General features: G+C 41.8%; 6 protein-coding genes and 1 pseudogene across 8 annotated transcripts; 3 read left to right on the forward strand and 4 right to left on the reverse strand.

The window, feature by feature from the left end:
• Nucleotides 1-1,964: 1,964 nt before the first annotated feature.
• On the forward strand, nt 1,965-3,794 carry LOC135651302 (cytoplasmic 60S subunit biogenesis factor REI1 homolog 2-like; annotated as a pseudogene).
• Nucleotides 3,795-5,236: 1,442 nt separating this feature from the next.
• Nucleotides 5,237-8,238, reverse strand: LOC135651299 (probable receptor-like serine/threonine-protein kinase At5g57670). 3 transcript variants are annotated; one of them, XR_010501833.1, is made up of 8 exons: nt 7,738-8,232; nt 7,389-7,643; nt 7,142-7,299; nt 6,977-7,056; nt 6,768-6,903; nt 6,532-6,681; nt 5,466-6,103; nt 5,237-5,263 (listed from the first exon to the last, which is right to left on the reverse strand). XR_010501833.1 is itself a non-coding variant. In XM_065171296.1 (7 exons), exons 1-7 carry the CDS (start codon nt 7,955-7,957, stop codon nt 5,927-5,929), a joined length of 1,176 nt encoding a protein of 391 aa, XP_065027368.1. In that variant the 5' UTR covers nt 7,958-8,238; the 3' UTR covers nt 5,256-5,926. The 3 variants fall into 3 exon arrangements, 1 of the variants encoding a protein (XP_065027368.1); XR_010501832.1 differs by having other exon boundaries at nt 5,392-6,103; XM_065171296.1 differs by having other exon boundaries at nt 5,256-6,103; nt 7,738-8,238.
• Nucleotides 8,239-11,806: 3,568 nt separating this feature from the next.
• Nucleotides 11,807-12,785, forward strand: LOC135651018 (fasciclin-like arabinogalactan protein 14). Its single transcript, XM_065170785.1, has one exon. It carries the CDS (start codon nt 11,859-11,861, stop codon nt 12,768-12,770), a length of 912 nt encoding a protein of 303 aa, XP_065026857.1. The 5' UTR covers nt 11,807-11,858; the 3' UTR covers nt 12,771-12,785.
• Nucleotides 12,786-13,144: 359 nt separating this feature from the next.
• Nucleotides 13,145-15,997, reverse strand: LOC135650868 (probable small nuclear ribonucleoprotein F). Its single transcript, XM_065170514.1, has 5 exons — nt 15,850-15,997; nt 14,099-14,186; nt 13,946-13,983; nt 13,697-13,761; nt 13,145-13,409 (listed from the first exon to the last, which is right to left on the reverse strand). Exons 1-5 carry the CDS (start codon nt 15,853-15,855, stop codon nt 13,346-13,348), a joined length of 261 nt encoding a protein of 86 aa, XP_065026586.1. The 5' UTR covers nt 15,856-15,997; the 3' UTR covers nt 13,145-13,345.
• A 1,075-nt stretch (nt 15,998-17,072) lies between these two features.
• On the reverse strand, nt 17,073-17,992 carry LOC135650867 (auxin-responsive protein IAA33-like). Its single transcript, XM_065170513.1, has 2 exons — nt 17,430-17,992; nt 17,073-17,344 (listed from the first exon to the last, which is right to left on the reverse strand). Exons 1-2 carry the CDS (start codon nt 17,861-17,863, stop codon nt 17,266-17,268), a joined length of 513 nt encoding a protein of 170 aa, XP_065026585.1. The 5' UTR covers nt 17,864-17,992; the 3' UTR covers nt 17,073-17,265.
• A 4,336-nt stretch (nt 17,993-22,328) lies between these two features.
• On the reverse strand, nt 22,329-23,603 carry LOC135651827 (histone H4). Its single transcript, XM_065172308.1, has one exon. It carries the CDS (start codon nt 22,963-22,965, stop codon nt 22,654-22,656), a length of 312 nt encoding a protein of 103 aa, XP_065028380.1. The 5' UTR covers nt 22,966-23,603; the 3' UTR covers nt 22,329-22,653.
• LOC135651826 (uncharacterized) lies at nt 23,586-25,101 on the forward strand. Its single transcript, XM_065172307.1, has 2 exons — nt 23,586-23,760; nt 23,850-25,101. The coding sequence occupies exons 1-2, from the start codon at nt 23,676-23,678 to the stop codon at nt 24,926-24,928; spliced, it is 1,164 nt and encodes a 387-aa protein (XP_065028379.1). The 5' UTR covers nt 23,586-23,675; the 3' UTR covers nt 24,929-25,101.
• The last annotated feature ends 1,399 nt before the right edge of the window (nt 25,102-26,500 follow it).

Here is a 26,500-nt window from a genome sequence, read left to right on the forward strand (position 1 = left end):
GAAGCTTTCAACTGGTTGGCCTTTGACTTTGCTATGGTGATGGCTGAAACAATTCAAAGTTGGAGATTTTTTTGTTGACTCAGAAAAGTATCTGCAACTGTTTGACACGCTTCTTGCTTGTTTCTCTCTGCAACTCCGTCTGATACATCATCTGCATCAGACAACCTGAACTGATGAAAACATATAATATGATCTTTTGTCAACCTATTGTTCTTCGCTTCTGGAATATATGTTAGTTGTAGGAAGAAGAGGAGGAGATTTCATATTAGAACCATTACAACTGATTAAACTCGGCTTTAATCTTACTTGCAAGAACAGATAACTGATGCCAATGAGTTGCATAAACTTGGTTTGGTTTTGTGGAAAAGCAAATACCAAAATTAGTTTTGTATTTTTGTACAACAATTTGTGTAGTTAGTCGGATGAAATCCGTACATGATAAGATCAAATTTGAGTTGATGAAATTGATTCGACCTAACTCGTATTTCAAGTAATATCATACTCTGAAAGAGAAAAATCATCAAGTGTTCAAGACCTCCATAAGAGAGGAATATTTGCAAAAGCAAAAAAATATTTCTATTCTGTATCCTAAGAAAAATGATACAAATATTTTTTACTTTTTAAAATATACTTAAATCGAATTCTGAACACTTAGCAATAAATATATATATATATATATATATATATATATATCGCTCGATATTCAGTATCGTACCTTATGTATAAGAAATAAAAATATCATAAAAAATACACATAAAAATTAGGTAGATAGTACTCAAGCCAAATCAAATGAATTTCATCAACTTAAATTAAGGACTAAATTTGATATTATCAATAGATAATTTATTTGTTCTTATTCTTAAAAATAATTTGAAGAATTATGATGCATATACTAATATTTAAGGCGTGTATAAGAAATAAAAAGACCACAAAAAATATGCGTAAAAATTAGATCGATCTGAAACATGCATACTATTACTACATTAGGACTAAGGGTTCGGGTTGAACCCACATATATTAGTAATTGGGCCAATTGAGCCGAACTATAGGCATTATGACCCACAAATTAGAGCCGGTGATGGATTTGCGGCTTCTTGTGCAACTCATTTCGTATCATGTCTCATGATCGCCTTCGAAGAGAGAGTGAGAAAGGTACGGGCGGTCCTGGCATGCAATGCTTGCAATAAGAAGTTCGAGGACGACGTGCAGTAGAAGCTTCACCACAGATCCCAATGGCACCGCTAGAACCTCAAACGAAAGGTAATTGGTTCTAATTACTAGCTTCTTGGTGCTTGAGATATCCCGGTATTTGCCTATCGGATGCCCGATTCTTTCGTTTTCTTGAGGATATTTGTTCCTCTTGTGCCCTATCTTTTTGTATTAGATAAGAAATTTGTCATCTTTTTCTTACCACCGAGCTGTTTGTGACATTTTCATTTAGTTCTTCATCGAATTGTTTCATCTTTGGGTTTGGGTGGTAATTATGATTCAATTGGTTCTTTTAAGTGGAGTACTTCCTAGAAGAACCTCAAAAAGGATGAAATTAATGGAACTTGTAATGGTTATTAGTTAGTTGGATTCTTTCTCAAGTTTGAGAGCATCACAGGAGTTGGGTCCTTCGGCTGCAGGAATTTCCACAATAAAACCACTTGTTGATTTGGATGCTTCTTGCTGTTTCATTTGTGATTTAAAGCATGAAAGCATAGAAAGCTGTATGGTCCATATGCAAAAGAAGCATGGATTTTTCATTCCTGATGTTGAATATTTGAAGGATCCCAAGGGTCTCCTTATGCGTGTTGGTCTAAAGGTGAATGGTCTTCTTTGTGTTCTTTATGCTCAATACTTTGCTCTTGAATCTTTTCTGGTTGAAAACATCCTCTTCTCCTCTTCTATCAGGTCAAAAAGGGATTTCACTTGCTTGTACTGTAATGATAGACGCCCATCCTTACCAAAGTTTGGAGGCTGTGAGGAAGCAAGCATATGATTGCTAAGGGTCACTGCACATTGCGCTATGGAGATGGAGGTGATGATGAAGACAGTGATTTGGAAGACTTGTATGATTATAGCTGCAGGTTTTTATTCTAATTAGTCTATGTTTCCATTCTCTTTACTTTAGCCATTTGTGAGTAGAGGTAAGAATTGGAGGTTTTGTGTAGAAATGGAGCAGGTTCTTGACTGCAACAGTGACTTTTGTTTTTTTCCTTTCCAGATTGCTAATGTTGCTTTCAAAATTCATGTACCCTGTGCAAGCATATAACACTTGTAGAGAGTCCCAAATTTCACTAGAGAAATTGTAAGTCAAGTTGGAATTATTCCGAAACCGCAAACCAGTTCATTAATATCTATCCTGTGTACAAAATTATTGTGTGCTCATTATCTTTACTTCATAGGCTTCTGTTTACATTAAGATCCAAAGGCACAGACAATGTTTAGAACTTGGAAGATAATCACCTCAAGAGACATTCTGAATGATACAATCTGTAGTTACATAATGATGACTACTTGTTTTTCAGCAATGAAACTTATGCATGAGAGTAGTATTTAAGCATGCTTTAGTTTCTAATACAAGTCCATACAGTTTTAGATTCGCATTCACATTACTTGATTTTTATCTGACATATTAAGATTTTTTGGAATCTGATTATTGTGTCCCCTTTTTTGTAGTTATGTTGATGAGGATGGTAAGCAGTTGGTGGTATCAGATGACATGAGGAACAATGTTGAACTTGGGAGTGGGGGTTCTGGCCCTATCATTACAAGGAAAACTGAGAATGGGGTTCTCATTCAAGCTCTAGGATAGCAGGAATTTCTTCGTTATTACTGCCAAACTCCACCGCTAAGAGACCTTGCATTAGCCCTTTCATTGGCTTCAAGGTACCTGCATCCTCTGTATCTTGACTCCATAGATATGTATTGATTAGTAAAAATTCTATAGTATTTTATGAACAAGCCTATGATATGATGGTTGTATGTGTTGCTTAGTTGTCAAACACTATATGATGAAGGAACAAGTTTTATGGTGCTTGTTTCACTTCCTGTCTCTGCCTGAAAAAGCTTGGATCTGCTTGCTTATTTAGATGAAGTTGATACAAAATGAATAATAACTTTGAAATCAGCATGAATAGCATAAAGAGGTAACATATTTATGCAAGTACTGTGTTATTGTTGACATTTCTGTTGTCATTCTTGTGAAGCTTTTCTTAGTTAAGCTGCATTCTTTGTTCGATTAATTAAGGTATCAGGAAATCAGCATGAATCCCATTATTTGTCTGCAAGAGGTAATTGGCTTCCAGATGTGGACCTTTGTTTAATTTCAGACTATGATTGTGGTTTCTTTTAGCCACTATACTATCTGTATCTAAACAATGTTTTTGACCTTTTCTGGTCTGAATAAGCTGATCCTAATTTTATTGTTGCTGAAAAATTAAGAAAGCTTGTGTCAGTAACACAAACTCCATGTGCAAGTCTCTGCTTATTCCCAGTAGCAATGAATTATGTCAGCTTATGGTTTTCTTGTGGTCTACTCAAGTTGTCTGACAAATGAAAGCTTTTGGCTGAAAGATAAATTCTAGAACCACAAACTGCACAACTCAGCATAACAGCTTGCAATAATACAAGTTATGATGCTGCAGGAAACAGAGGATGGACTTGGCAACAGTGCAATACAAGGAGAAGATTGTGGAGATGAGAGTTCTGAGGGAGATGAACCGGCACGGAGTTGAAGCTATGCGCTCAAAGATTGGGATGAAGAGTAACATATCATCAGAGACCTTCCAAGGAACGTTCCATATTAGTCCTGCAATGGAAATATCAACTTATCAAACATCATCTCCTGCAGTATGGGGAGAATGTCTACTGTACCATTAGATCACACAAATTTTAGGTGTTCATGAGAACCTTTCTGTTAGTACTTGGCCAAAGATGGCAAGATTTTGCAATACTTTCACATCTGCAATGTGTACAGTGGGTGATGCAGCAATTTGGCCGACTTTTTCTTCCTGTCTTATATTCACCAAGGAAGCTGAGGAATTGGAAATGTTTCTAATATGAACCCTGATGCTGTGCAGTAGCTTCTTAGAGGTGTTTGTCTCCTCATGACTCTCATTATTCATTTCCAAGGATCAGAGCAAAAGCTTCTGAATCATGCACTCTATTATTTCTGAGTGCGTTGTGATGTTTTGATGACATTTAGATGTTTTGAATGGTCTGTCATCACTCTCCTGCCACTATCGTTCATTATCACCGATACATCAATGATTTTATAATATCATATTTTAGTACTCAATGTAGACAAAACTATAAATTCCACAGTTGTGGGGCTTACTATATCTGTTTTGGAATTGTTAGTCCTGTTCTGCCCACCCCCTGAATTGAATGAGGTGCACAAGAAGATGGTCCAAATCATTCCTTGTGCCCAAGTATTCTGTTATATTTATCATTGTCCTAATCAATCAATCAAAACTATTGAATCTCTGCCAACCATATCTTTTTTCAGCTCTAATTTTTCCAACAATATTAGAACAAAATAGAGTTCTTCCAATAACAATTACTAATATTAGCTTGTTCTGATGCCAATGCTTGTGTCTGCAGTGGGTATGGTCTGGACCAAGCAATGATGCATGCACAGGAGGTCCACCCTATGCATCAGTAACCCCCTCAGCCAAGTTCCCTGTGAATACAGCAATGCATGCATCCTTCAGTTGACTTGTCAGAGTGGGGTTCTTTGGTGATGCGATGGGTGTCTTGGATGCAACAATTTACAACTGTGCATTGCCTCAAATGAAATCTATCAATCTGTAGATCCATCAGGAGCTCTCATGTTCCCAGTATTGATTTGTGTGTGCTGTGCCAACTATGCTTTGACTGAGAAGCTGTCATGCAAAGATGCAGAACAACTGTACAAGAAAAAATACCAGCTTGATCAGATCTCTCAGGTGTCCCTGAGGTTTGTCAGTAGAGATTCAAAGTCTTGGACTACAGAGTTCTTCTAGGGAAGAGCACTGTTTAGGTCAAAGAAGTGTACTCTCAGTGCCAGTGCATGCATCAATGGGAATCACAAGAGTTTGGAAGATCTCACCACCTTCCTTATCTCTATCTCTCATCAATCACATGTCCTTGTAACTTGTATGGGAAGCTCAACATTATTTCAAACATCTGCACGCCACTGCTGTTGGCATTGTTTGTAACTCTCATCCATGTGTTTGAGAGTTAGGTTGAGCTCCAAGAATGGTAGGCAGATTTGAATTGGCCTATGCTTCAGAAACTGCAGAGGTCATACATTAAATGTATCATTTACTCATTCTAATGTTAGCGTGGGAATATGAAAGTGCCAAACAATAATAATTCTTGATCCCAAACAATCCGTGAGTTTCCAGCTTGGCCATTCATCACCTTCAGCTGTTGGGAGGTCATTATTCTGCAACTTGTCTGAGATAGAGCAGGTCCAGGTTGGTATGAGAAGATACCTCCTGTCTTCCTTGAGAACGTTGTCACTGGATCCATGTCAACTTCCTCCTCATCAAAGCTTTTTGGTTTATGCACTACTCCAACACACTGATGCCATTGCTGCTGTTGTTGTTGTTGTTCTTCTTCTTCTTCTTCTTCTTCTTTCCTTTCCTGTCCAACCCACCACAGTAGGTGGGCAAAATCCAACCTTACCTCAACCAATCATTTAGCTTCCTACCATCCAAAGCATCTCTACTAATCTTGTCTGTCTCGAAGCTGGACAAAAAATGCCACCTACACAAAAACTGCTTCATCTTCCTTCTTCCCAATTGAGCAAATAATGGAAGAGAGTCCGGTGATGGCGTTCTGCGCAGACAACCTCTTCTCCACTTGTCTCCAAGCTGCATGTGTTTAAGATAATATCAACGTTGCAGTGCTAATACGCTACATTGCTTCTCATCATCCCACACAAATGGGCTATCTATGAGAACTGTGGTTGGGAGCTGCCCGTCGAAGACGTCGATGGAGTATCGCAATCATCATCGTCGTCATCGTCATCATCGAGATCATCGAAGCCCCCAAACTCTTGTTCGTCTTCTTCCTCGGGGATCTTCCATTGATCTTGCGAGATCTCACTGCCTTCCAACAGCTCCAATACCTGCCAAAACCACAGTTTCATGAGATCACAGTCCCCATAATGCAGTGGGCTTAAGGCTAACATGACAACCTAGTGATTGAAGTGTGCCAGCAGATTCATCATTTTGGACCCGCAAAGTGTGTGCAGCAAATATTGTAGACTAGCAAGAGACACATTCCACTGACATCCTGCAGTCTCACTATTGACCCCATTTGTTCTGCTTCACTGTGCTCTACCGTGTCAGTGTCTGGCAATTATGCTTCGTGCAAGAATCAACTATTCTTTAGGAGAGGATCAAAGAAATCTCGATGGTAAAACTGCTTTAGCTGTTCTACATTGTATCGAGCTCAGAACACTTGTGAGCCCCCAGTCGATTCTGAGCGTTCGATTTGGTGTGCAAGACCGAAAGAGCCGCAGAGAGAAACTGAGTTGCGGCAATTGCAGCTTACCTCGGTCATGGAAGGGCGCAATGTTGATGTGGCTCTGATGCAAAGAGAGGCCGCGAAGGTGAGCCTTCGCAGCTGCCCCATGTCGTACTCTTCTCCTAATCTTGGATCAACCAGCATCTGTATCGTGTCATCTTTTAGGAAAGGTCGGGCCTGCAAAAAAGATGCGAGTTTGTCGAAAGATCAGGTCATGAACTAGAGGAACAGAGTGAATGAGGCACAGGAATCCTGGGTCTTACCCAGCTGAGCAAGCTCTTGTGGGAACCATCCACTGGCTTCCTCCCTGATACCATCTCTAACAGGAATACGCCGAACGCGAAGACGTCCGTCTTCTCGCCCACGAGTCCATGCATGAAGTACTCCGGCGCCAAGCACCTGTTGGCGTCATAAACTCCATTACATGCTGCCGGTCCTTTCTTGAATCCAAGAAGAAGACGGAGATGCGTACCCGAATGTCCCTTCGATTGGTGCCACGGCACGGTGAGTCCACTCCGACGGAAGCCATTTGGCGAGGCCAAAGTCTGAGATCTGAGATTGGATTCAGACACCGAACGCGTTGCATGATCGCAGGAAGTCATCGGATTGAGCAGCGAGAAGGTTCTATGAGCGGTACCTGAGGTTCGAGATTGGATGTGAGGAGTATGTTGGAGGCCTTGATGTCTCTGTGGATGATCCTTCTCTGGCACCCCTTGTGGAGGTAATGAAGCCCCCTGGCGGTGCCGAGGGCGATGCTGTGCCGCAGCTTCCAATCCATGGGGGGCGAGTTCTCGTCTGCAACACGCACAGAGAACAGATGTGAGTCCACCTCCACATCCGTTGTTGAGGCCGTGGCAACCTCTGCAACTCGTCGAGCTTACTACCGTGGAGGTTGGAGGAGACGGAGCCGCGCGAAGAGAACTCGAAGATCAAGTGGAGGTCGCGGTCGATACAGCAGCCAAGGAGGGCGGAGACATTGGGGTGCCGCACGTGGCCGACGGTGCCGAGCTCCGTCAGGAAATCCTTCTCCCTCTGATCGTCCGTGGAAGCCCTCATCAGCCTCTTCACGGCCACAGCCTGCCCGTCCGCCGTCACTCCCCTGTACACCTCCGCGTGCCCACCTCGGCCCACCAAGTTATCTGCTCCAACAAAATCCGGGAGCAACAAGCACAAGATGAAATTTTGACAAGCGATTCTCATCGAAACACTCCTCGAATCCCATAAAAGACAGACCTTTATGAAAACCATTGGTCGCGCTGTGGATTTCACCATAGGAGAAGCATCTCCAAGTGGGTTTCAGGGGCGGGTTCGCATCAAGCAAAGGCTCCATCAATGTACTGGCCCGAACAGAGGAGTCATCCTCCTCCGTGCTCGCTTCTTCTCGGCTCCTTCTTCCAAGAGTGACCGAGAGGAGGCGCTTGAGCCTTCGGCTCCTCGTATACAACTGCCTCATTCTTCCTCTCCGCCTACCGTCTTCTATGCAAAGGTTGGAACGCAGGTGGTGACCCAAAACAGAGAAGGAGAGAAGGCGACGATCAAAATGAATGGAGGTAAGGGTGTAATGGCTTTAAAAGCGGTCGTGTAGGAAAAGGCGCAGATGCTTTGCTTTCTGAAGGATACAAAGGAAGCATTTATTCGCAATGGTTTGTATTTGGTATCTGACTCCTACAGTGCGAGCAGAACGATGACACGAAGACCCGACGACACCACAAAACGTACCGCCTAATCTCAACTCTCTCTCTCTCTCTCTCTCTCCCCATAGATCGAGACTTCACTACATATACGTCATTTCTTATGGTATAGCTGAATGTGATTCGCATGTTTTTGTTGAGCTTCCTCGACACAAAGGACTAACGTTAAGTAATGTCTCATTGGCTTGTGTCTATTCATCAACTCTCGCATGTTAGATGTGAGGGTAATCGTACATCCAAAGAGAGAGAGAGAGAGAGAGATCATCTTAAATCTCAAATTTATATATTGCTACTTAGCTCTATTAACGAGGAAAATAAGATAGATCATCTTACAATATATTTATCACAGTGAGAGTTGTAATCCTCTGGACATATGACTCCCACCAAATTAGTCGATCATTACTCGGGTGCTTGAGATCGGTTGAAAGGGGGCCATGGCGGACTTAATTACGGCTCCCCACACAGCTAACGGCGGCTCCCAAATGGGTCCGATCCCATTCATTGGACAATCATATCCATGCCCACATTTCCTCCCTCACCACAAAGCCTATCGACTTCCGAGAATTCGTCAACATAATAATACAAATATGGTGTCATCAACCATGGCGAGTCGAGGACGAAAGAGAGAGAGAGAGGTAGAACGTCCATATCACGTCCACAGCTGTTGAGATAAAATGGGAGGAGATGAGAGTTGATTTCGTGGAGGAGGAGATGGAAACGTGGTTGTAATATGGAGGGACAACAAAGCGGTGTTGCGTGTTTGAAGCTTTTGGGTGTGATTAGGGAGTGTGTTACGGAGGTTCCCATGACCACGCAAAGAGTAATGGTGTGAGCCTTTGTCCTCGAGGTTGATGCTTGCTTCCATGAATCCATCACCTAATCACTTGCTCTATCAACTTTTTATTTATTTATTTATTATTTTTTTTAGCTTTAATAAAAACGTCTGAGTAAATCATAGCCGGAATGTATTTTTCGGGGAAGAATATAATTTCTTTTCGATAGATATAAGGAGGTCAAAAGAAGAATTCTTTTGTATTTACTATTATGATTCGCGAGAGATTTCGGGTTTCTCAAGATTGAAAGGATTGTTATACAAACAAAGTAATCCTAAAAATTTTGGATCCGACGAGAATATATGTATATATATATTGCATATCTTTAAAGTTTCTTTCTAATAAATTTAAAGAAGTTGAGAGAAATTTTTTTGTGGGATGGAATGAGTTAAATACGGGTGTAAATGTAGATAGATAGATAGATAGATAGATGGGAGGTGGGTTGGGAAACCGTACGAATAGATGAAAGCATGGCAAGAGTAACCCCTAACGATGCAAGCCTTCAATGCCGGTTTAATGTTTTGGGACCTCCACCATTAAATGCTCATTGCGTTTAACTGTTGAGCCTTCTCTTCTCGTACTTGTTCTCTCCTCATATCATTTCTCCCCTACCACGAGAAGGGGACACGATTTTTCGTGTTTCTAATCCTTACCGATATGCAATGGACGAGTTCGCGAAGAATTCGGACTTCTATTTAATTTTCGTGTTTCTAATTCTTGTCTTCCTTAAAGATATCGTCGAAAGTTTGAGAGACTTGGTGATGATTGATGTTCGAGTTAATTAGAGGGTGTTTTATCGTAGGAGATTGACGGTCGAGTTACGCTGTCTTTTCTTTCTTGTCTATCCTATTACGTTAATTATAATGTACCTCTGAAGAGGATAATGAAATGTTCATATATTTGGAAGTAATCGTAGTGGTAAAATAGATCCAACAACTATCTCTCAACATGATTTATTAGTCTCGAAGGTTTGATATGTGACCAATGTGTCATTGGATGGATCGACCGATCAACCGATACATATAAATCTTCTCTCGTCAATTGTATAATAAGAAAACATAGAAAATTAAATCAGTCATTGGATCGATTGTGGCTGACGAACGTCAAGATCCGACGGTCGATAAATCCTGACCGTCAGAAACCAACGGCCCTGATCGACCCATGTAAAGGGAAGTTACGGTAGAGCTACCCCAACACTTGACGGAGTGCAGCGACGTGACGGCAGACCAACCGCTGCTTGACGTCGCTACTGCTGCTTCGTGTTCTCCCCGATCGATGATGAAGGATTCAAAGTCTGCGTCCGGTCATCTGTCACTGTTTGGAATCGAAAGCAACGCCACCAAATTGCATTGAGAGGTGGAGATGAGTAACACAACGATGTGTTGGGTGTCATATCCATTATTGATCACTTAATTAACGAGCTTGGCATGAGACGATTGTCCTTTTTTTTTTAGTGCAAATTGTTTGTTGCAGCACAATAATAACTCCGAAAACAACATGATTGTGTATCGTAGTCTCATACGAGGATGAGGACGATGACAATGACGATGGTGGAACAATTCATCACATTTGTTGATATAGTTTTCGATTGTTCGATGTGTATTGAGGTATCTCACAAAGTTTTGGGTCAACAAATGGATTCGGGTTGGAAGTCCTATGTTGAGAAATAGTTTAAGAAAAAAATTCTTTTGATGCTTAAGTTAAAACACAAGTATATCAGTGATCAGATATATATATATATATATATATATATATATATATATATATATATATATATATATATATATATATATATATATATATATATATATATATATATATATACTTCTTCGAACAAATGAACTGAAGTTCTTTTATAGATGATTCTGATAATCATCGACATCTAATGGGAGAGTTATCCAGTGAAAACAATTTCATAGAGTCGTCGTCGAATGTTATCGAACATTAATTATAATCCAATAAAGCGTCGATCGATCTATGATTTATGTATCGAGCTAACATAACATTACATGAACTAACATAACATTACGTGACATTCGGTGGTCATCAATGCGTAAGATATTTGGTATTAGCATCACAATAATTGACTGATACCCCCCAAATACCTAAAATTCCAAGGCTTAATTAAGTCGCCTGCGTGGTTGCTAATCCTTTGGGCCTTCATCTCCGACTACGACCCACTCTTTCTTTAAACAGAGCATCAATATTTAGATGGAGAGATTAAAGTGGACTTCTGTGGGAGTAGTTATAGAGAGTTTATAATGTATAGCACACTAGTAGATATGTGAGACAACTCATTGCGTGATAGATGCCTTTTAATGATGTATGTTGAAGATAACGATATGGATAAGAGTGTGTTAGAGATTAAACTCGCATCACATCACTAGAAAATTATAGAGTTGGACTACGATTTGGCTAGCAACTTATGTTGGAGATTCCAAGTGGAATGTGACTCGGGTTAATCAGTAAATATTCATTCGAATATCTAATGTAGAAGCTTCATGTGAAGTGTCATTGATGTCAAAGTCAGCATCACCATTTTGATCATCGAAGTTGATTGTGCTTACACAATACCGTTGCTTCAAATATTGCTAATACCAAGTCAAACCGATCGATATGTATTCGTGCAGAACAACTCGATCACAAAGAACAGCATTTGCCTCTCCACCATCCAAATGTTCCACCTCTCCAAGTTTGGCGGGAGACAGCTCCAAAGATAGCAACTCCCTCTTCCTCCTATATATATATCCGCTCCTCCTCTCTTGCATTACAGCTCCCATCGCAAGCAAGCCTTGTGGCTAGCTAGTCCAAACCCTGATTCTTAGCCACAATGGCTTTTGGAGCTCATGCCTCTGTCCTCTTCCTCCTCCTCTTCGTCTCCTCCGCGTCTTCCGCCTTGGATATTGTCGAGATCCTCCAACCATTCCCGGAGTACTCCACCTTCACCAAGTACCTCACCCAAACAAAGGTGGCCGATGAAATCAATCGCCGCAAGACCATTACCGTCCTCGTGGTCAATGACTCCGCCATCGCCCCCCTCTCCTCCCTCTCCGGCGACGCCCTCAAGAATGCCATCTCCGTCCATGTCATCCTTGACTACTACGACCCCTACACGCTCGATAATCTCGCCAACAAGACTGCTCTCCTCACCACCCTCTTCCAAGCCTCTGGCCACGCCACCGGTCGCTTAGGCTTCCTCAACTACACCGAGCTACCTGGGGAGCAGATGGTATTCGGCTCGGCCGCCCCTGGCGCCCCCCTCAACTCCGAGTTGAATAAGGTGGTCGCCGTGCGACCGTACGACATCTCGGTGCTTGGGATCAGTGCCGCCATTGTGCCATCCGGCTCTGGTAGTGTTGCAACAACGTCGCCCACGCGAAGGTTGGCACCAGCTCAAGCTCCGACGATTGCACCAAGGAAGAAGACAGGTCCTAGCGCTCCCACAGGAGCTCCAAAGTCGAGTCCTACTGTTGCAGCTCCCGTCGAGGGCCCAGCAGGAAGCGCAACGACGCCCACGGGAGCTCCAAAGTCGAGTCCCACTGTTGCGGCTCCCATCGAGGGTCCGACGGGAAGCGCAGCGGCACCTGTCGACGGCCAGAATGCAGATGCGGACACAACTTCATCACATGCAAAATCAACAGAAGCACCGAGTGGCTCAGACAAACCTTCTTCGGCGACGAGAACTATTGTCAATGCAGTCATGGGGCTTGTCATGGGAGCCTACGTCTTGGGAGCTCTTTAAAGCTTATGAGGTGTGTAGGACGGGTTCTTTTGCTAGCACACATGTAATATGGGTTTCAAGGGTCTCATTATTCTGGTTTGGACACTAATTTAAAGTCTATATAACATTCTTAAAATTCTATTTTCCCTCAGCAAAATTCTTTATTCTTTGATATAGATTCAAACTTCAGATGAAGCACCTAAAAAAGGACACTCATAAGTGAAATGCAATAATTGTGACACGTCCCATTAATTAGTGGTAGGACTTAATCATTGCCTAATAATGAATTTACACAGGATAAAAGATGTGATCAAATTTTAGCTAAAATACAACTACAAAAAAAAAAAATGAATCCTGCAGATGGTAAAAGCTTCTTAAAGGGCACAATTATGAGATGATAGTAAAGCTTATGGATAAGAGACTGAACCAAGAAGTGACCTACAAGCATCCATCACAAAGGGAACACAAACAAGAAAATTATAATGAGCTTTTAGATGAGTATACATTAGTTGCTAAATGCACATCCGTTGTTCGAGTGCCAAATGAGGCCAACAGAAGTGGCTCACCGAAATCCATGAAATTTTTTTTGCTCATGCTCACTCGGCATCTTCAATCTCTTCATCTTCTGGTACACCGCGTAGATACAGAACGTTGTTGCACCTGCGAACGAAACAAAATTATACGAACCAAAAGGCAGCATGGTCATGATTTCCAAGGATCAATATCAGCAAACTTGTTCTTGATAATGCAAATGTGGTTAGAGAGACAGATGACATTGTGTGATCGGATTTATGTTTTGCATCTAAGGTTACAACTAGTTCATCATGCCTTTTTGAGTTACATATAAAATGAAGTAATAGTTTGCATCATTCCTCGTGTTCTTACTCTAAGATGCACGAGCAGCCTACTGCTTGTACCCAACAGCAGAATATGCACAACTTCGTTACCTTATCAGAATCTCCCCCAAGTTTCCAGTGAACTGCCCATCAACGTATTCTTCAGTGTTGGCCAACTACAGTAAAATGTTAACAGAGTTAAAGCAGATGTCGGTAAACCATCTCATTCCGAATCTAGTATCATCAGTTCAAGCAATCATCTTGTTTGCCAATCGTACTATACGAAAACCAAGAAAATAAATAACATTTAAGCATTGAGATATGCCATTTTGTTATGAACTGATGAAATTTGTTTAATACCTGTAAGTTCATATAGGAATCTACTGACACGAGATAACCTGAGATAACACAGACAGAAAATTGAATTATACAAGCATTGACAATATAGATGATTTTGTTGGAAAAACAAAAGCATATCAATGGCTCAAACAAGATGATATGCATCTAAATTACCTTTGTATTCCATTCCCCACTTCAATTTCACAATCACAGGCTTCCCAGTCAAATTGTTCAGAAAAGGTTTTGGGTTAACTGGCACAGTCTGCAATAATAAACATGAAAAATTGGTGACTTTAGATTTTTGATGTTGTAATAAGGTCAACAAAAGTAGTACATATAGCCTGCCCATAAAGTATGGTATATACCTAGGTAATAAATGTTAAATTTTGATTAGCGTATCAGAATCCACTGGTATGATCATAAATGATTGGTCTATTGAAGTAAGGGACAAACGATGCGTACAAAGAGCAATTATGCAATCAATATGAACTAATGACTCGCACTTACTACGAATTTATTGTTGAAGGCCAATTATTTTTGCAATGATATATCCCCATCATGATAAAATTTGTATGAAATCATGGCCCCAAGTTGAGATAAAAATTACATCTGATGGATCCTACAATCACAAACTTCAGTGATGAAGAAAATCCAGGGCTTCTAAACTTATCATGTTTAGAAACTTATCCAGAAGATTTCTCGTGTCACCAAAGAATATGATTAGAGGAATAATCTTGAAAAGGGTGAACTAAGTGCACAAGGTTCCTGCCAATGCAAGGTATGGAACCTTGTCGATTTGACCATAATAAAAATAGACCCATATGACCTAAAACATAAGCATTAACTCTTTAAATTTCATCTGGAGAAGCAGATCATTGGCATATTAAGTATTGTAATAAACCTAAACCAAATAAGTTGAATTGTACATTGGAAAAATGACCAATGTCATGATTTGATCAGAGAGAGTAAGAACAGAACCATTCTTCATATTAGATCACGATCAGCAAAGGGGTTCATTTGCAGATGGGTGCCACTGTCGAAAAAATTTTGACAATCCCAGAACCGTTAAAGAGCAACCTGCAACCTTGCATGGACCAAATGTGGCTACTATTCTATCCCAAGACATATACATTGGCTAGCTAAGAAGCACGGAATATGGACACGGGACACGAACACAACACGGACACCCTGGACGACTTGACCTCAACAAATAGGTATGTCCCGTGGCCCATGTCCCATGTCCATATTCCGTGCTTCTTAGGTAGCCAATGTATATGTCTTGGGATAGAATAGTAGCGGCATTTCCTTTTTATTATCTGGAAATTTGTTTCGCCTTTTGCCCATATACAAGTGTTAAACGTACACAATATTAAAACGCACGACAAAGATAACAGTGCATACAGCAATAATGATGACATAAGAATTATGCTACAACAACTACAGTATATTTAACAGAATACAATTTTTGAAAGAAAGAGAAGAATAAAAGATTTAAATTAAGTGTGCTATGTTCTTTCTGTATTACTAAGCCCTAGGACTGCATCAAGAAATTTAAAATCCAACTCTCTACATATTTGGCATCAATTGGCACCAAATATCAAAATATTTTTCTTCTAGTGTCAATTATGGACCTTTAATTACATATGCATGGAAACTAGCTGAGACTTCAAACCGGACAACGACACAAATCTAACTTCCCATTCTCGTCATAAATTGTTCTTGCTCACAGAAGAGATTTTGACTGAATCTGAGATTCCTGGGTGGGAGATCCCCAGAAACAAACCAAATTATAGACCTAAAGCTTCTGATGCCATCAAGAGAACCTCGAAATGAATTGAACCTACGTAGGCATCTACAATCTGGTATGTAATCTCAAATCGGAAAAGGGACAACAGAGAAAGAGACAAGGGGGAAAAGAAACTAACCGCCATTTGCGAGGAAACGTGAAGCTTCTAGGAACGGACGAACAACCAACGAGAAGAGGAAAGAGCCGATCTTTCTTAGGGTTTACCGCCTTGCAATTGAGACGGAGGAGGGTTTTTCTCGAGTTAGGGTTCCAACGCTTCACGTTCCGACCCGCCGTGGGCTCATACAGTGTAAAAAACCAGACCGATTAATTGGGCTTCGCCAAATAAACCGGCCTTTTCAACACGAATTTAGGGCTCAATCGACCCAGTCAATGCTAGACCGGCTCATTTAATTGGGCCCAAATCTGAACCGGCCGATTGAATTGAAATTTTACGACTACAGTCAGACGGTTTCTACTGTGGTCGTCTGATTCGGATCCGGACTCTACTATATTATCGGATCCAACATCAAATCAGATATCATTAAAAAATATAAATCGAATTACCAATCACAACACTTGTTTTTGTCGGATTGTGAATGTTAATCAAACTTAATATAGATAACATGATTCTTTCGATCTTTAGTAATATAAAATTATATTTCATTGTATCTTTCTTCGTCTTATACATCAATAATTTCTAACATATGTAATGCATGTTTAGCATCAAACAGAAGCTCACGTGGATTGTTTCGTGACAATGATGGCCACTATGATGCAAAAGAAGAAGAAGAAGAACTGGTTAGTTGACACATCAACATAGCAAAGGACAAAGGGAACTTGACAACCTCTATGATATGTATCACTGTTCGCATCAAAAAAAGATGATGAAACTTGGTGTCATGTAGAAACACTTGTACATTAATTAGTGGTCATCTATAAGCTCATATATGAGGTAATATTTCCAGCCAATTTGTAAGATGAAGTCAGTCAGCACAACCACACACATTGGTGATCTGAAAACACAAGAGACATGGGGAATTAATTGCATTTAATTGGATGTACTACCAAGTGGTAGCCAAAGCCAAAACTTTAGCAACATACATTAAGCTGTCTATGTGGATCACATGCTCACAATAGTTAGCACTGATTTGTCTCGTAGAGATGATATCTAATGTACTCCTCTAAAACCCTCAAATATTACGTAAACTCCTTCAAAATATGAAGTTTCATTGATAGATCTATGTATTATGGAAGTCCAATTTTCAAAAATAGTTAATAATTATGATGCAGTAAATAGAAGTTATATATATATATATATATCCAGCAATACTGATAGGAGCAATGTGAAGAATAATCTCATACTTCAATGCCGGTTGTCTCATTATGCCATTGACTGAAGTAAATAGAAGCATGTTTACGACTACAATGATAGAGACAAAGCAGAAAAGCAATAAACACAGTTCGAGTAAACCACAGAGAGACATCAAGTACTGCTCTTAACAGTTGACATCTAAACTTAATGCATGTATATCTTAACAAAAGTCGACATCTTCTATTGCCCTCCACAGTGTTTCCGACGACCGGCCTTTGCAGGGATTATTCGGATTCTCTTGGCTACACGAACGAAATCCCTGAAAACATGGGAACAAGGAAATGGAAAGATCATGGCGATGTTTGTGTTTATGGAGGAAGAATGAAACAGATACATCGACTCACTTCCAGTTAAGGTCACCCACGAGGAGCAGGTCGTCCTCCATGTCTTCGTAGGCCACCATGTAGCCAGGTACTGCGTTGGCCAGCTGCAGCTCCTGGTATCCCCCGTCTCCATGTCCGTCGCCCCCATCGAAATCGACGAACATGCGACGCAAGGCCTTCGCCAAGCTCTCGTAGCTGGTGTGCTGGTCGAGGTAGATGCGGTGGCAGATGGAGCGCCCCTCGAGGACGACGGTGACCGGGGGGACGACCGACGCAGCCGCCTCGTCGTCCATGGCCGAGAAAGACAAGAGCTTCCTGCGAGGGGGCTGAGCAGGCACTGCGGCCGCACCGACATCCCCGCACCGTTGATGGAAGGGAGCGGCGCCGGGGTGCAGGGTCCCTTGCTCGTCCCACCGACGCTTCGGCGCTGCATGGTGCAACTCAACCCCGCTCATCCTCGTCGCTGAACCCAGGCCTTGCTTCCTAGCTGCCACCCCTCCCCCCCCACCTAAATAATAGAGAGAGAGAGAGAGAGAGAGAGAGAGAGAGAGAGAGAGAGATTAACGGGGTGAAGTGTCGTAGTTATGTGCAACTACCACACTGTCGAACGAAGAGTAAAGGGTGTGAATTGAATGCTTATATGTCTTTCTAGTGAGGCTTTGGTGCGTAGCAATATTTTCTAAAGGCAGCGCTGTGGTTGCTTGCAAGCGAGAAAGAAGACGATGCCGTTGCTATGATGAGGGCTTGTGGGTGGGGGAGATGGAAGTGATGGGTGTTTGTACTGTGTTCTACTGGGGATTGGAGGGAAGGCGTGAAAGAGACGTCGGTGCCCTTTCTTCTTGTAATGCCGCAGCGGCCGCCGAACGCTTCGCCGTTTGACTCTCTTACTGTCCCTTCGGGATGATCATCTCACTGTGGGCATGTCATGACATCTGATCGGGCTCGAAAGGCTTACTTGATTCTCGAGTGTAGTAGCAACAGGAGAGGACAACGAAGGGCCAACACTGTTCCATCTTTTAACTATACTCATTGAAGTGCTCACATGTCTTTGGCTGTGATGTTAAGCTACATGTTTTGTTCTCTTCTTCTCGGTGGATGGCGACTTTGTTACGAGCTAATCGCTCGCATGTGCCCAACCAAGTTTCCAGCTGGGAGTAATGAACTCTCGAGAGTGACAACAGAAAACGCAAGCGAAGAAGAGACCGGCGAGACGGGACCGCACGCTTGGCTCGTGTCATCTCATGTCATGTCATGTTTGGTCTACCTCCGCTTTTGCTATTGCTAAGATCCTTGGCACGTGCTTCGTTCAACAAATCTCTCGGGGTCGTAACAATTGACAGCTTGGTTAACTACATATTAGCATTTATAGTTAGATATTTTATAATATTTATTTTTTATTTAAAAAAATTATATTTAAATTTTTATACAGTTGTCGACCTTGTAGATGTCGATCCGCACATCAACAACAAGGAAGAATATGAAGCAAAGCAATGATGCATTTGTATCGACACCGGAGGAGGAAGAGGAATGATGTGAGACATTTGAGTCAACACAGCACACTGCATCAACAATAATGAAGATGAGGCAAAGCGATACGATGCCAAAATAGGAAAAGGAGGTAGGTGAGGTACATCGACGTTGTACCGCTCTGTCTCCTCTTCCTCCTCTAACGATATAATCGTTGGTGAGAACAAAGAGAATGTAGAGCGATGATTGCAGACGCAAAGGAGGAAGTGCGATGTTGCATTGAACGATACAATAATCAATGAGAACGAAGAAAAAACAAAACGATGTAACACTGAAGGAGAAAGAGATGAGAAATTTGCACCAATGTGACACTATTCTACCTCCTCCCATTCTGATGATACGATAGTCGATATGAATGAAGAGGAGACAAAGCGATGAGATATCAATGTAGAAGAGTTAGTGCAACGTCGCACCGAATGATGCAATAGTCATTGAGAACGAAGAGGCAATGTAACACCATACCAAACAATGCAATGGCTGATGAGAATGAAGAGGCAAAGCTCGACACTGACACAGATGTCTCACATGCCTCCTCTTCCTCCTATAACACCTACCTCCTCACTTGCCTCCTCTTCTCACTCATTGTAATCGGTGATGCAAATACCTCACTTGCTTCCTCTTCTTCGTCAATATAGGCACAAAACGACACTAGAGGAGAAAAAGAAGGCACAACGATGTAAAACTGATGAGTAAGAGGAGATACAACGATGCTCAACAAAACTAACCATTGTAGTGTTATCATTAACCACCTCCATAACAACCAACCATGGCACCACCATTAAAATTATCATTTTATTTATCATTCTCATATCATTCATATCACATATGTTATCACATGATGTATCATCCATTAATAAAACCAACGACATTAAAAATAAATAAAAATAAATAAATCACTTTCATAACTATAAAATTTTTAATATAATTTTTTTAAATCTAAAGATTAAAATATTAAAAAATATATATAACTACAAAGGATAATATATAATTAACCTCCCATCCCTACCAAATAGGATTAAGATTTAAGGCAACTTTCATTTTCAGATATCTTTGAAAGCCAATTACTTGAAATTGAACGTTGCAGAGTCATATGCTAAGGAGATTTTAGCAAATATAAATTACAATGATAAATTTGGAAAATAAAAGTTCTGGCATCAGATTTCACTGCACTGTCGTACAGTCTAGAGATTGTTTCTGATCCAACAAATAGTTTGCAACAACTATTTCTCACCAGTGAAAGCCTATAAAATTCACCTTCTCTTTATTAGGTTACGCGACTGGACTGGAATAGTAGTTAGCAATATTAGAAATGACAGTTTATATATACTTGGGAAGGTGACAGGATGCTCATCTGTTGTAATAAAGTCAAACACCAACAGTTGTGATCTCAAGTAATGAGATCTTGGAATGAGATGCATGCACAGGTTGGTTACCTTGGCTCAATATCCAACAAAGAAGTGGTGGCCTGCATCATTGGAAAGGAAGCAAGCAACATCAGATCTGGACCCAAACCAAGAGTACTCGTAATTGTTGAATTAGAATATAAATCTAAAGGTTGAATGGTATCAAACATAATAAATAAATTGGAGCAAGAGATCAAGTACCTCTACTTGAGCGGAAGTCCATGACCTCTCTAGAAATTAGAGCACCAGAAGTCTGTGGATAAGTTTAAAGCAAAACACAAGTTGATGATGAACATGCAAGACTGTATAGCACCCCATCTAATGGATGAACATACAAGTATTATTTCCACTGCAACAACAATAATTTCTGGGATAATAAAAGAATCTTTCACTAGCTCAGGTACCTCATTTTGGACCCAGCATCCCAAGAAAAGCAGGTCAAGATTTGCTTGCGACAAACTTGATCATCTCATCGCTGAGATATTGGCATGGCTAATAAGAATGGTGCAATGCATCAAGTGACTTCAGATTCTTGTCCTCAAATTCTTGCAATATTCCAGCTATCAAATTCCATTACAAGAGATCGGTGGGTCTCCTTTTATTACTCATCAATTTCCTACAAGAAAATGTACATTCAATAAGAGCTTCAACATGATCAATACAACACGCAGTGAAACATATTGAACATTCCCTGCTACTAGTTTCTGCATCTGTATCAGACCACTGCTACATTTCTCTGAGTCTAAACCTGACATTTCTCTTTGCATCTAAACCTGATCTTGTTTCCGTATCATGATTAAAATTAATGTTTTACATCTTAGTGTGATCAGTCAAGGGAATCCATTACCTTTCTTGTAATTACAACAATGGGTATCACAAGGGTACGTTCACTGTGGCATTCAGCTGAGACAACAAGTTGTCACTAATCTGGGATTATACTTGTCACCTCTTCCTGCAATGCAGTGCCCTCATCTGTCAATACTTTTGATGTTATGCATGTCGAAGCCACCTAATTTTCTCTTTCTGCATCAGCTGCACATTGAAGTTCAAGAGACTATCCTTGTACCAACAAATGTGAGAAGGAAACCAAATTTCATGAACCCCTTCAACAAACTGGTCCTTTCTTTGCTAATACAAGAACGAGCGGTATATTTCGACAGCTACATACACAATGATAATGTAAATTGAAGGTAATGTAGAAATATCATAGACAAGAAAAATAATTCTAGCAATAGCATTAATTTAACTCCCAACAATTTCATTTGTCTAACCCCTGATGGTTGATAACAAACACAGAAACATTAGCTTCCATAAAAACAAGCAGAACCTTAATTTCAAGGAAATAACTAATAGAAAGTCTGAATGCATATGCAAATATCTGCTTTCATATCGGGGAGAAAATATAAATTATCTGCAGTCATATAAGGAGCACATGAGACTTTCCAACCATGCAGAACATAAAAACAAAGTATTCAACAAGCATCCTTGTGAACCAATATAATTCTTGATTGTCTATCTTCACAAGAATTGCACAACTTATATTTCAACAGTGTTCATTACCTTGTAAAACTCTGCATCACCATATCCATCACAAAGCTGCCCAGTTAAACCAAAACATAAAAATATCATACTCTATGAGAATTGTTGCATTCAGCAATAACTTCTCCAGCAACCATCTACACTTCCAGTCTTAAGAAAAATAGATACTGACACCTCATAACACAGTTTAACCCTAAACGCATCAAAATCACTCAAAATTAGATAAAACAACATCTGTTCAATCAAGTTCATACAAAGACATTTCTTCATTCGATCGTGTATGATCACTGTCGCCTGCTACCACACATCCTCACACAACAAACCACATCGCTTCAAAATTTGCTTAAAAGAAAGTATCCTATCAATTACGAAGGAAGAAAAATGCTGTCAAAGAACCATATATATTCGACTAAAACAGACAACAGATCACCCATGACTTACACACGAAAAGTAAACCACGAGACTGTGTATAATAATCTTCATGTTGATAGCGTTACTTTGTACCTATAATCGCATTATTCTCGAAGCTACAAGAACAGACACAATCATAGCATAGCCCACAATCAAACAAATATGCTTCAGCATGAGATCCGAATAAGTGTTTCATCGAACGAAGAAGACAAGACGACAAAGTATGAACAGCAAGAGATGTCTAAAAGGAGCAGCGTCTAACGACTTCTATGCTAACAAGGAACATGTAGGTTACAAATAAAGCCCTAACTCATCCAAGAAGGCAAGCACTTCACCGAACCCCTTACGCGAAAAGACGGCTCCGTCTAGCCGCCGAAGCCGTAGAGGGTGCGGCCCTGGCGCTTGAGGGCATAGACGACGTCCATGGCGGTGACCGTCTTGCGGCGGGCGTGCTCGGTGTAGGTGACTGCGTCGCGGATGACGTTCTCGAGGAAGATCTTGAGCACGCCGCGGGTCTCCTCGTAGATGAGGCCGGAGATACGCTTGACGCCACCCCTCCTCGCCAGGCGGCGGATGGCCGGCTTGGTGATCCCCTGGATGTTGTCGCGAAGGACCTTGCGGTGCCGCTTCGCGCCGCCTTTCCCCAACCCCTTTCCTCCCTTACCCCGCCCCGACATGGCCGCCGATCGCAAACTCTTCCTCTGCTGCGATTGGTGACATCAACGACTGGCGGATTGAGGATTTTGTACGTGGAGTTAACGGGTCGGATTTGGTTCGGATCCATCTAAACCCAAAACTAATAAGCTCGTAGATCCGCTATGAGGAACCATTACCGATGAGAATCGGTATCTGATCCAATAATGTGGTCAATAAACCGAGATGAGGTCTCAGAAATCATTCCATGTGGATAAAAGATTAGATTCTGTACATTAAGCTACTGATTCGAACACTAATAATGTGCATGGTCGGTAGAAAATAAAAATATTATGAAAGAAATCTAAAACATTACATTTTCAATCAATTCCATTATTGAATATGACCATTTGGTCCACTCGATCATAAAAGTCCAACTCATTCAATCGTTCACGCATCAACTTGATTACGACCCAAACCAACATGATATATGTAGTATCCAATCACAAAAATAATTGGATGAGTCCGCAATTCCTTTGGCTTGTGGTGGCATACTTAGGGAGACATGTCACAGGGATCCAATTTCGAAAGCCTTGGCATGTGCTTTCCCACTTACCAAAGCTCTATATATATAACAGAGCCCTATACGAAGAACTCGATCAAAGAACCTTCCTCCATGTGTTTGTTTTAATGTCTCATCCATGGGTGAAGCAGCAGCAAGACGCCCACAGAGAAGTTCTGAGCTGCCAATGAGATGGACGTGGAAACCTTGAACGAGGTCATTGATTTCAAGGAACTCAGGCGAGTTCTCTCTCCTCCCGAGTCAAAGCATGATGAACGTGAGTCTTCTACCCCAATAGGCGTGGTTAATCATCTCACTACGATTCTTAAAGACGGATAGTGTCACGAGAAATATTCTTATATGCAGAGTTAGCGTGGAAGACAAGAGACGGAGAAAACGAAGCTTCCTTTGGCCTTTTCTACCTACTCTTTCATGTCCAGTATCACGTATACTCTAATTGCTTCCAGCTCTCGACCATGGAGAAGATCTCCTTCCCTGCGATTTCCGTCACCAGAGCAGCCGCCGGCGCCTTCGTCCTCCTCCTTACAGTCTCGCTGATAGCTGTCATCTTCCTGGTCGTCTACCCTAATGATCTACGGCTCCAGTCCATCGTGACGGGCGGGTGCGAACCCAGACCTCTGCGTGCCCCCAGGTTCGTCGGCGCCGTGGCCTCGCCCTCCCCCCCGAGTCCCGACCTCCGGGTTCTTCTCGGAGTCCTCACCGTTCCCGACGCCTACGAGCGTCGCAGCCTCGTCCGCCGCGCTTACCTCCTCCAGCAGCCCAGCCTCATCGGCAAAGCCCTCGTCGACGTGCGCTTCGTCCTCTGCAACCTCACCAAGGAGGAGCAGCGGGTGCTGGTGGCCATGGAGATCATGCTCTACGGCGACATCATGATCCTCAACTGCACCGAGAACGTGAACGACGGCAAGACATACAACTACTTCTCCAGCCTGCCGAGGACTCTCGGCGGCGCCGACGACCGGCGGCCTTACGACTACGTCATCAAGACTGACGACGACACATACTACCGGCTGGGCAACCTGGCCGAGACGCTGAGAACGCTGCCGAGGGAGGACCTCTACCTGGGGCTCCGCGTCCCCTGCCACAGAACAGAGGAAGGATTCATGTCAGGGATGGGCTACCTGCTGTCATGGGACCTGGTGGAGTGGATCTCGACGTCGGAGCTGGCGAGGAGGAAGATGATGGGGCCGGAGGACATCATGGTGGGGGTGTGGATGAACGAGGCAGGTCGAGGGCGGAACAGAATCGACACGAACCCAAGGATGTACGACTACCCGGAGGGGCCGGACAATTGCTTCCGCCATGCCTTCATCCCCGACACCATCGCCGTCCACAAGCTGAAGGACAACATGAAGTGGGCGAAGACGCTGCAGTACTTCAACGTGACACACAATCTCGAGACTTCAGATCTCTCACCATATTGACCGACACGATTGCCCCTCTTATTTCTTTTCCGCGTCTCTCTCTCGTCTCTCTTTATATGTGTTTCTATTGAATGATTCGGCCGAGTCTTTTCCAATCTTAAAAGACAACGGCGATTTCCCTCAAATAAAAATGTATTTTTTCCAAAAGGTTTATGTTACTCTTTTTTTCAATAGCTTTATGTTATTTTTAGCACCTCAATAAAAAAACTATAAATGATCCAAATAAAAATGCTATTGATATGGCATATTCTGACATCAATCTCATAAAATACGTCGTCCGCCACGATGAAGCTAGCGTGGCATTCTAGAGCCAATGTGGTGCGTCGACTCAACATTGGATCTATATGGAGCGATGGTGCCCAATACTTAGCGACTCGAAAATTATAGGGCGATGTTGCACAGTACAAGATCGGACAACACGAGTTGTACAAGAAGTCTCGTCGGAAGTTACCCTTCTAAGCGGATTGAGGAAATAAGAAGGCTCATCAAGGCAAGAAGTAGATGAGCCCAATGTGTTTGATCCACTCTACAGCTTATTTGGGCCTTAGTTACATCTTGATCAACTCGATGCCGCAGGGACTACGACAGAATAATCCATCTACATTGCTCAAGGTTGTACGGAGCAGCATCGCCCGGTACTAAGCGATCAAGAAGTGCAAGATGGTGCCGCATAGTGCAAAACCGGAGAGGTCGGCCTGAGCCTAGCGTACGGGGCTAACCACTTGAGACGTCTGCGACCATCAAGCAATTGTATACAATGACGTTCAATGACTTAACCATCGAACAATACACCAAGGAGGTCGGACCTCAAACACCCGAATACTCTCAAATCCTCTCTTTACTTATTTAACTATCGAATGGATCGAGTCGGAAAATCTTCTATCGACTTCGATCTGTGTGCAGGAGCCTACCGTTCGAAGAAAAGGAATGACCCTCAACTCCACCTCGGGTGGATCAGGCGAACGACGTCCCAATCTAGTCTTGAGTTGACATTCTTCGACCAAGATACCACGTTAACATTCTTGTATACTCGGAATGGATTGCTGGTAACTCGGCCACGACATGAAGTTACCCGACAACTACAACGATTCAAAAAATATCATTAGAGTTGCAAGAAATATTTTAAATATTATTTTAATTAGAAATATTATTCGAAGACAAAAAAAAATCAAAACAGAGGACATATTTTGAAAAACAATCAGAAAAACCGACGATGGACTTGCGTGCCAAGGAATCTGGTTTCATTCTTTAATTATATATTATACATCATACTTTGTAGTTCGTGCGAGAGGATGATAGATGATGTTGGATTCACATACTGCACCACACAGATTTCTTCCAATCGCAGCTTCAATCTAACACGACCACCGCCGACAACAGCAATATAATAGAATGAGCAAAACTCAACATGCCCACTTCGTCGTCCTCACGTAGCGTTTGTGTTTGTCTTTGACCAGAATACACCACGTTAACCTTTTAGTGGCAATCTTATTTGACGGCTGTAATCTCAGGATTGTGATTAAGATAGCCAAGATCGACGGCCGAGCGCCGTGGGCGTGTCGATCGTCATGT

Source organism: Musa acuminata, chromosome BXJ3-10 (genome assembly GCF_036884655.1).
Source record: "Musa acuminata AAA Group cultivar baxijiao chromosome BXJ3-10, Cavendish_Baxijiao_AAA, whole genome shotgun sequence".
NCBI lineage: Eukaryota > Viridiplantae > Streptophyta > Magnoliopsida > Zingiberales > Musaceae > Musa > Musa acuminata.

What these genes read in the sequence shown, in the direction of transcription:
- LOC135651299 (XM_065171296.1), bottom strand. Translation starts at nt 7,957, where the DNA reads ATGAGGCAGTTGTATACGAGGAGCCGAAGGCTCAAGCGCCTCCTCTCG. An exon ending in CCAATCGAAGGGACATTCGG is followed by an intron (nt 6,904 to 6,976) that starts GTACGCATCTCC and finishes TGACGCCAACAG; the next exon opens with GTGCTTGGCGCCGGAGTACT. An exon ending in TGCGCCCTTCCATGACCGAG is followed by an intron (nt 6,104 to 6,531) that starts GTAAGCTGCAAT and finishes TGGTTTTGGCAG; the next exon opens with GTATTGGAGCTGTTGGAAGG.
- LOC135651018 (XM_065170785.1), top strand. Translation starts at nt 11,859, where the DNA reads ATGGCTTTTGGAGCTCATGCCTCTGTCCTCTTCCTCCTCCTCTTCGTC.
- LOC135650868 (XM_065170514.1), bottom strand. An exon ending in GTGGGGAATGGAATACAAAG is followed by an intron (nt 13,984 to 14,098) that starts GTAATTTAGATG and finishes GTGTTATCTCAG; the next exon opens with GTTATCTCGTGTCAGTAGAT. An exon ending in TTGGGGGAGATTCTGATAAG is followed by an intron (nt 13,410 to 13,696) that starts GTAACGAAGTTG and finishes TTTCGTTCGCAG; the next exon opens with GTGCAACAACGTTCTGTATC.
- LOC135650867 (XM_065170513.1), bottom strand. Translation starts at nt 17,863, where the DNA reads ATGAGCGGGGTTGAGTTGCACCATGCAGCGCCGAAGCGTCGGTGGGAC. An exon ending in GTGGGTGACCTTAACTGGAA is followed by an intron (nt 17,345 to 17,429) that starts GTGAGTCGATGT and finishes CCATGTTTTCAG; the next exon opens with GGATTTCGTTCGTGTAGCCA.
- LOC135651827 (XM_065172308.1), bottom strand. Translation starts at nt 22,965, where the DNA reads ATGTCGGGGCGGGGTAAGGGAGGAAAGGGGTTGGGGAAAGGCGGCGCG.
- LOC135651826 (XM_065172307.1), top strand. Translation starts at nt 23,676, where the DNA reads ATGGACGTGGAAACCTTGAACGAGGTCATTGATTTCAAGGAACTCAGG. An exon ending in CGAGTCAAAGCATGATGAAC is followed by an intron (nt 23,761 to 23,849) that starts GTGAGTCTTCTA and finishes TCTTATATGCAG; the next exon opens with AGTTAGCGTGGAAGACAAGA.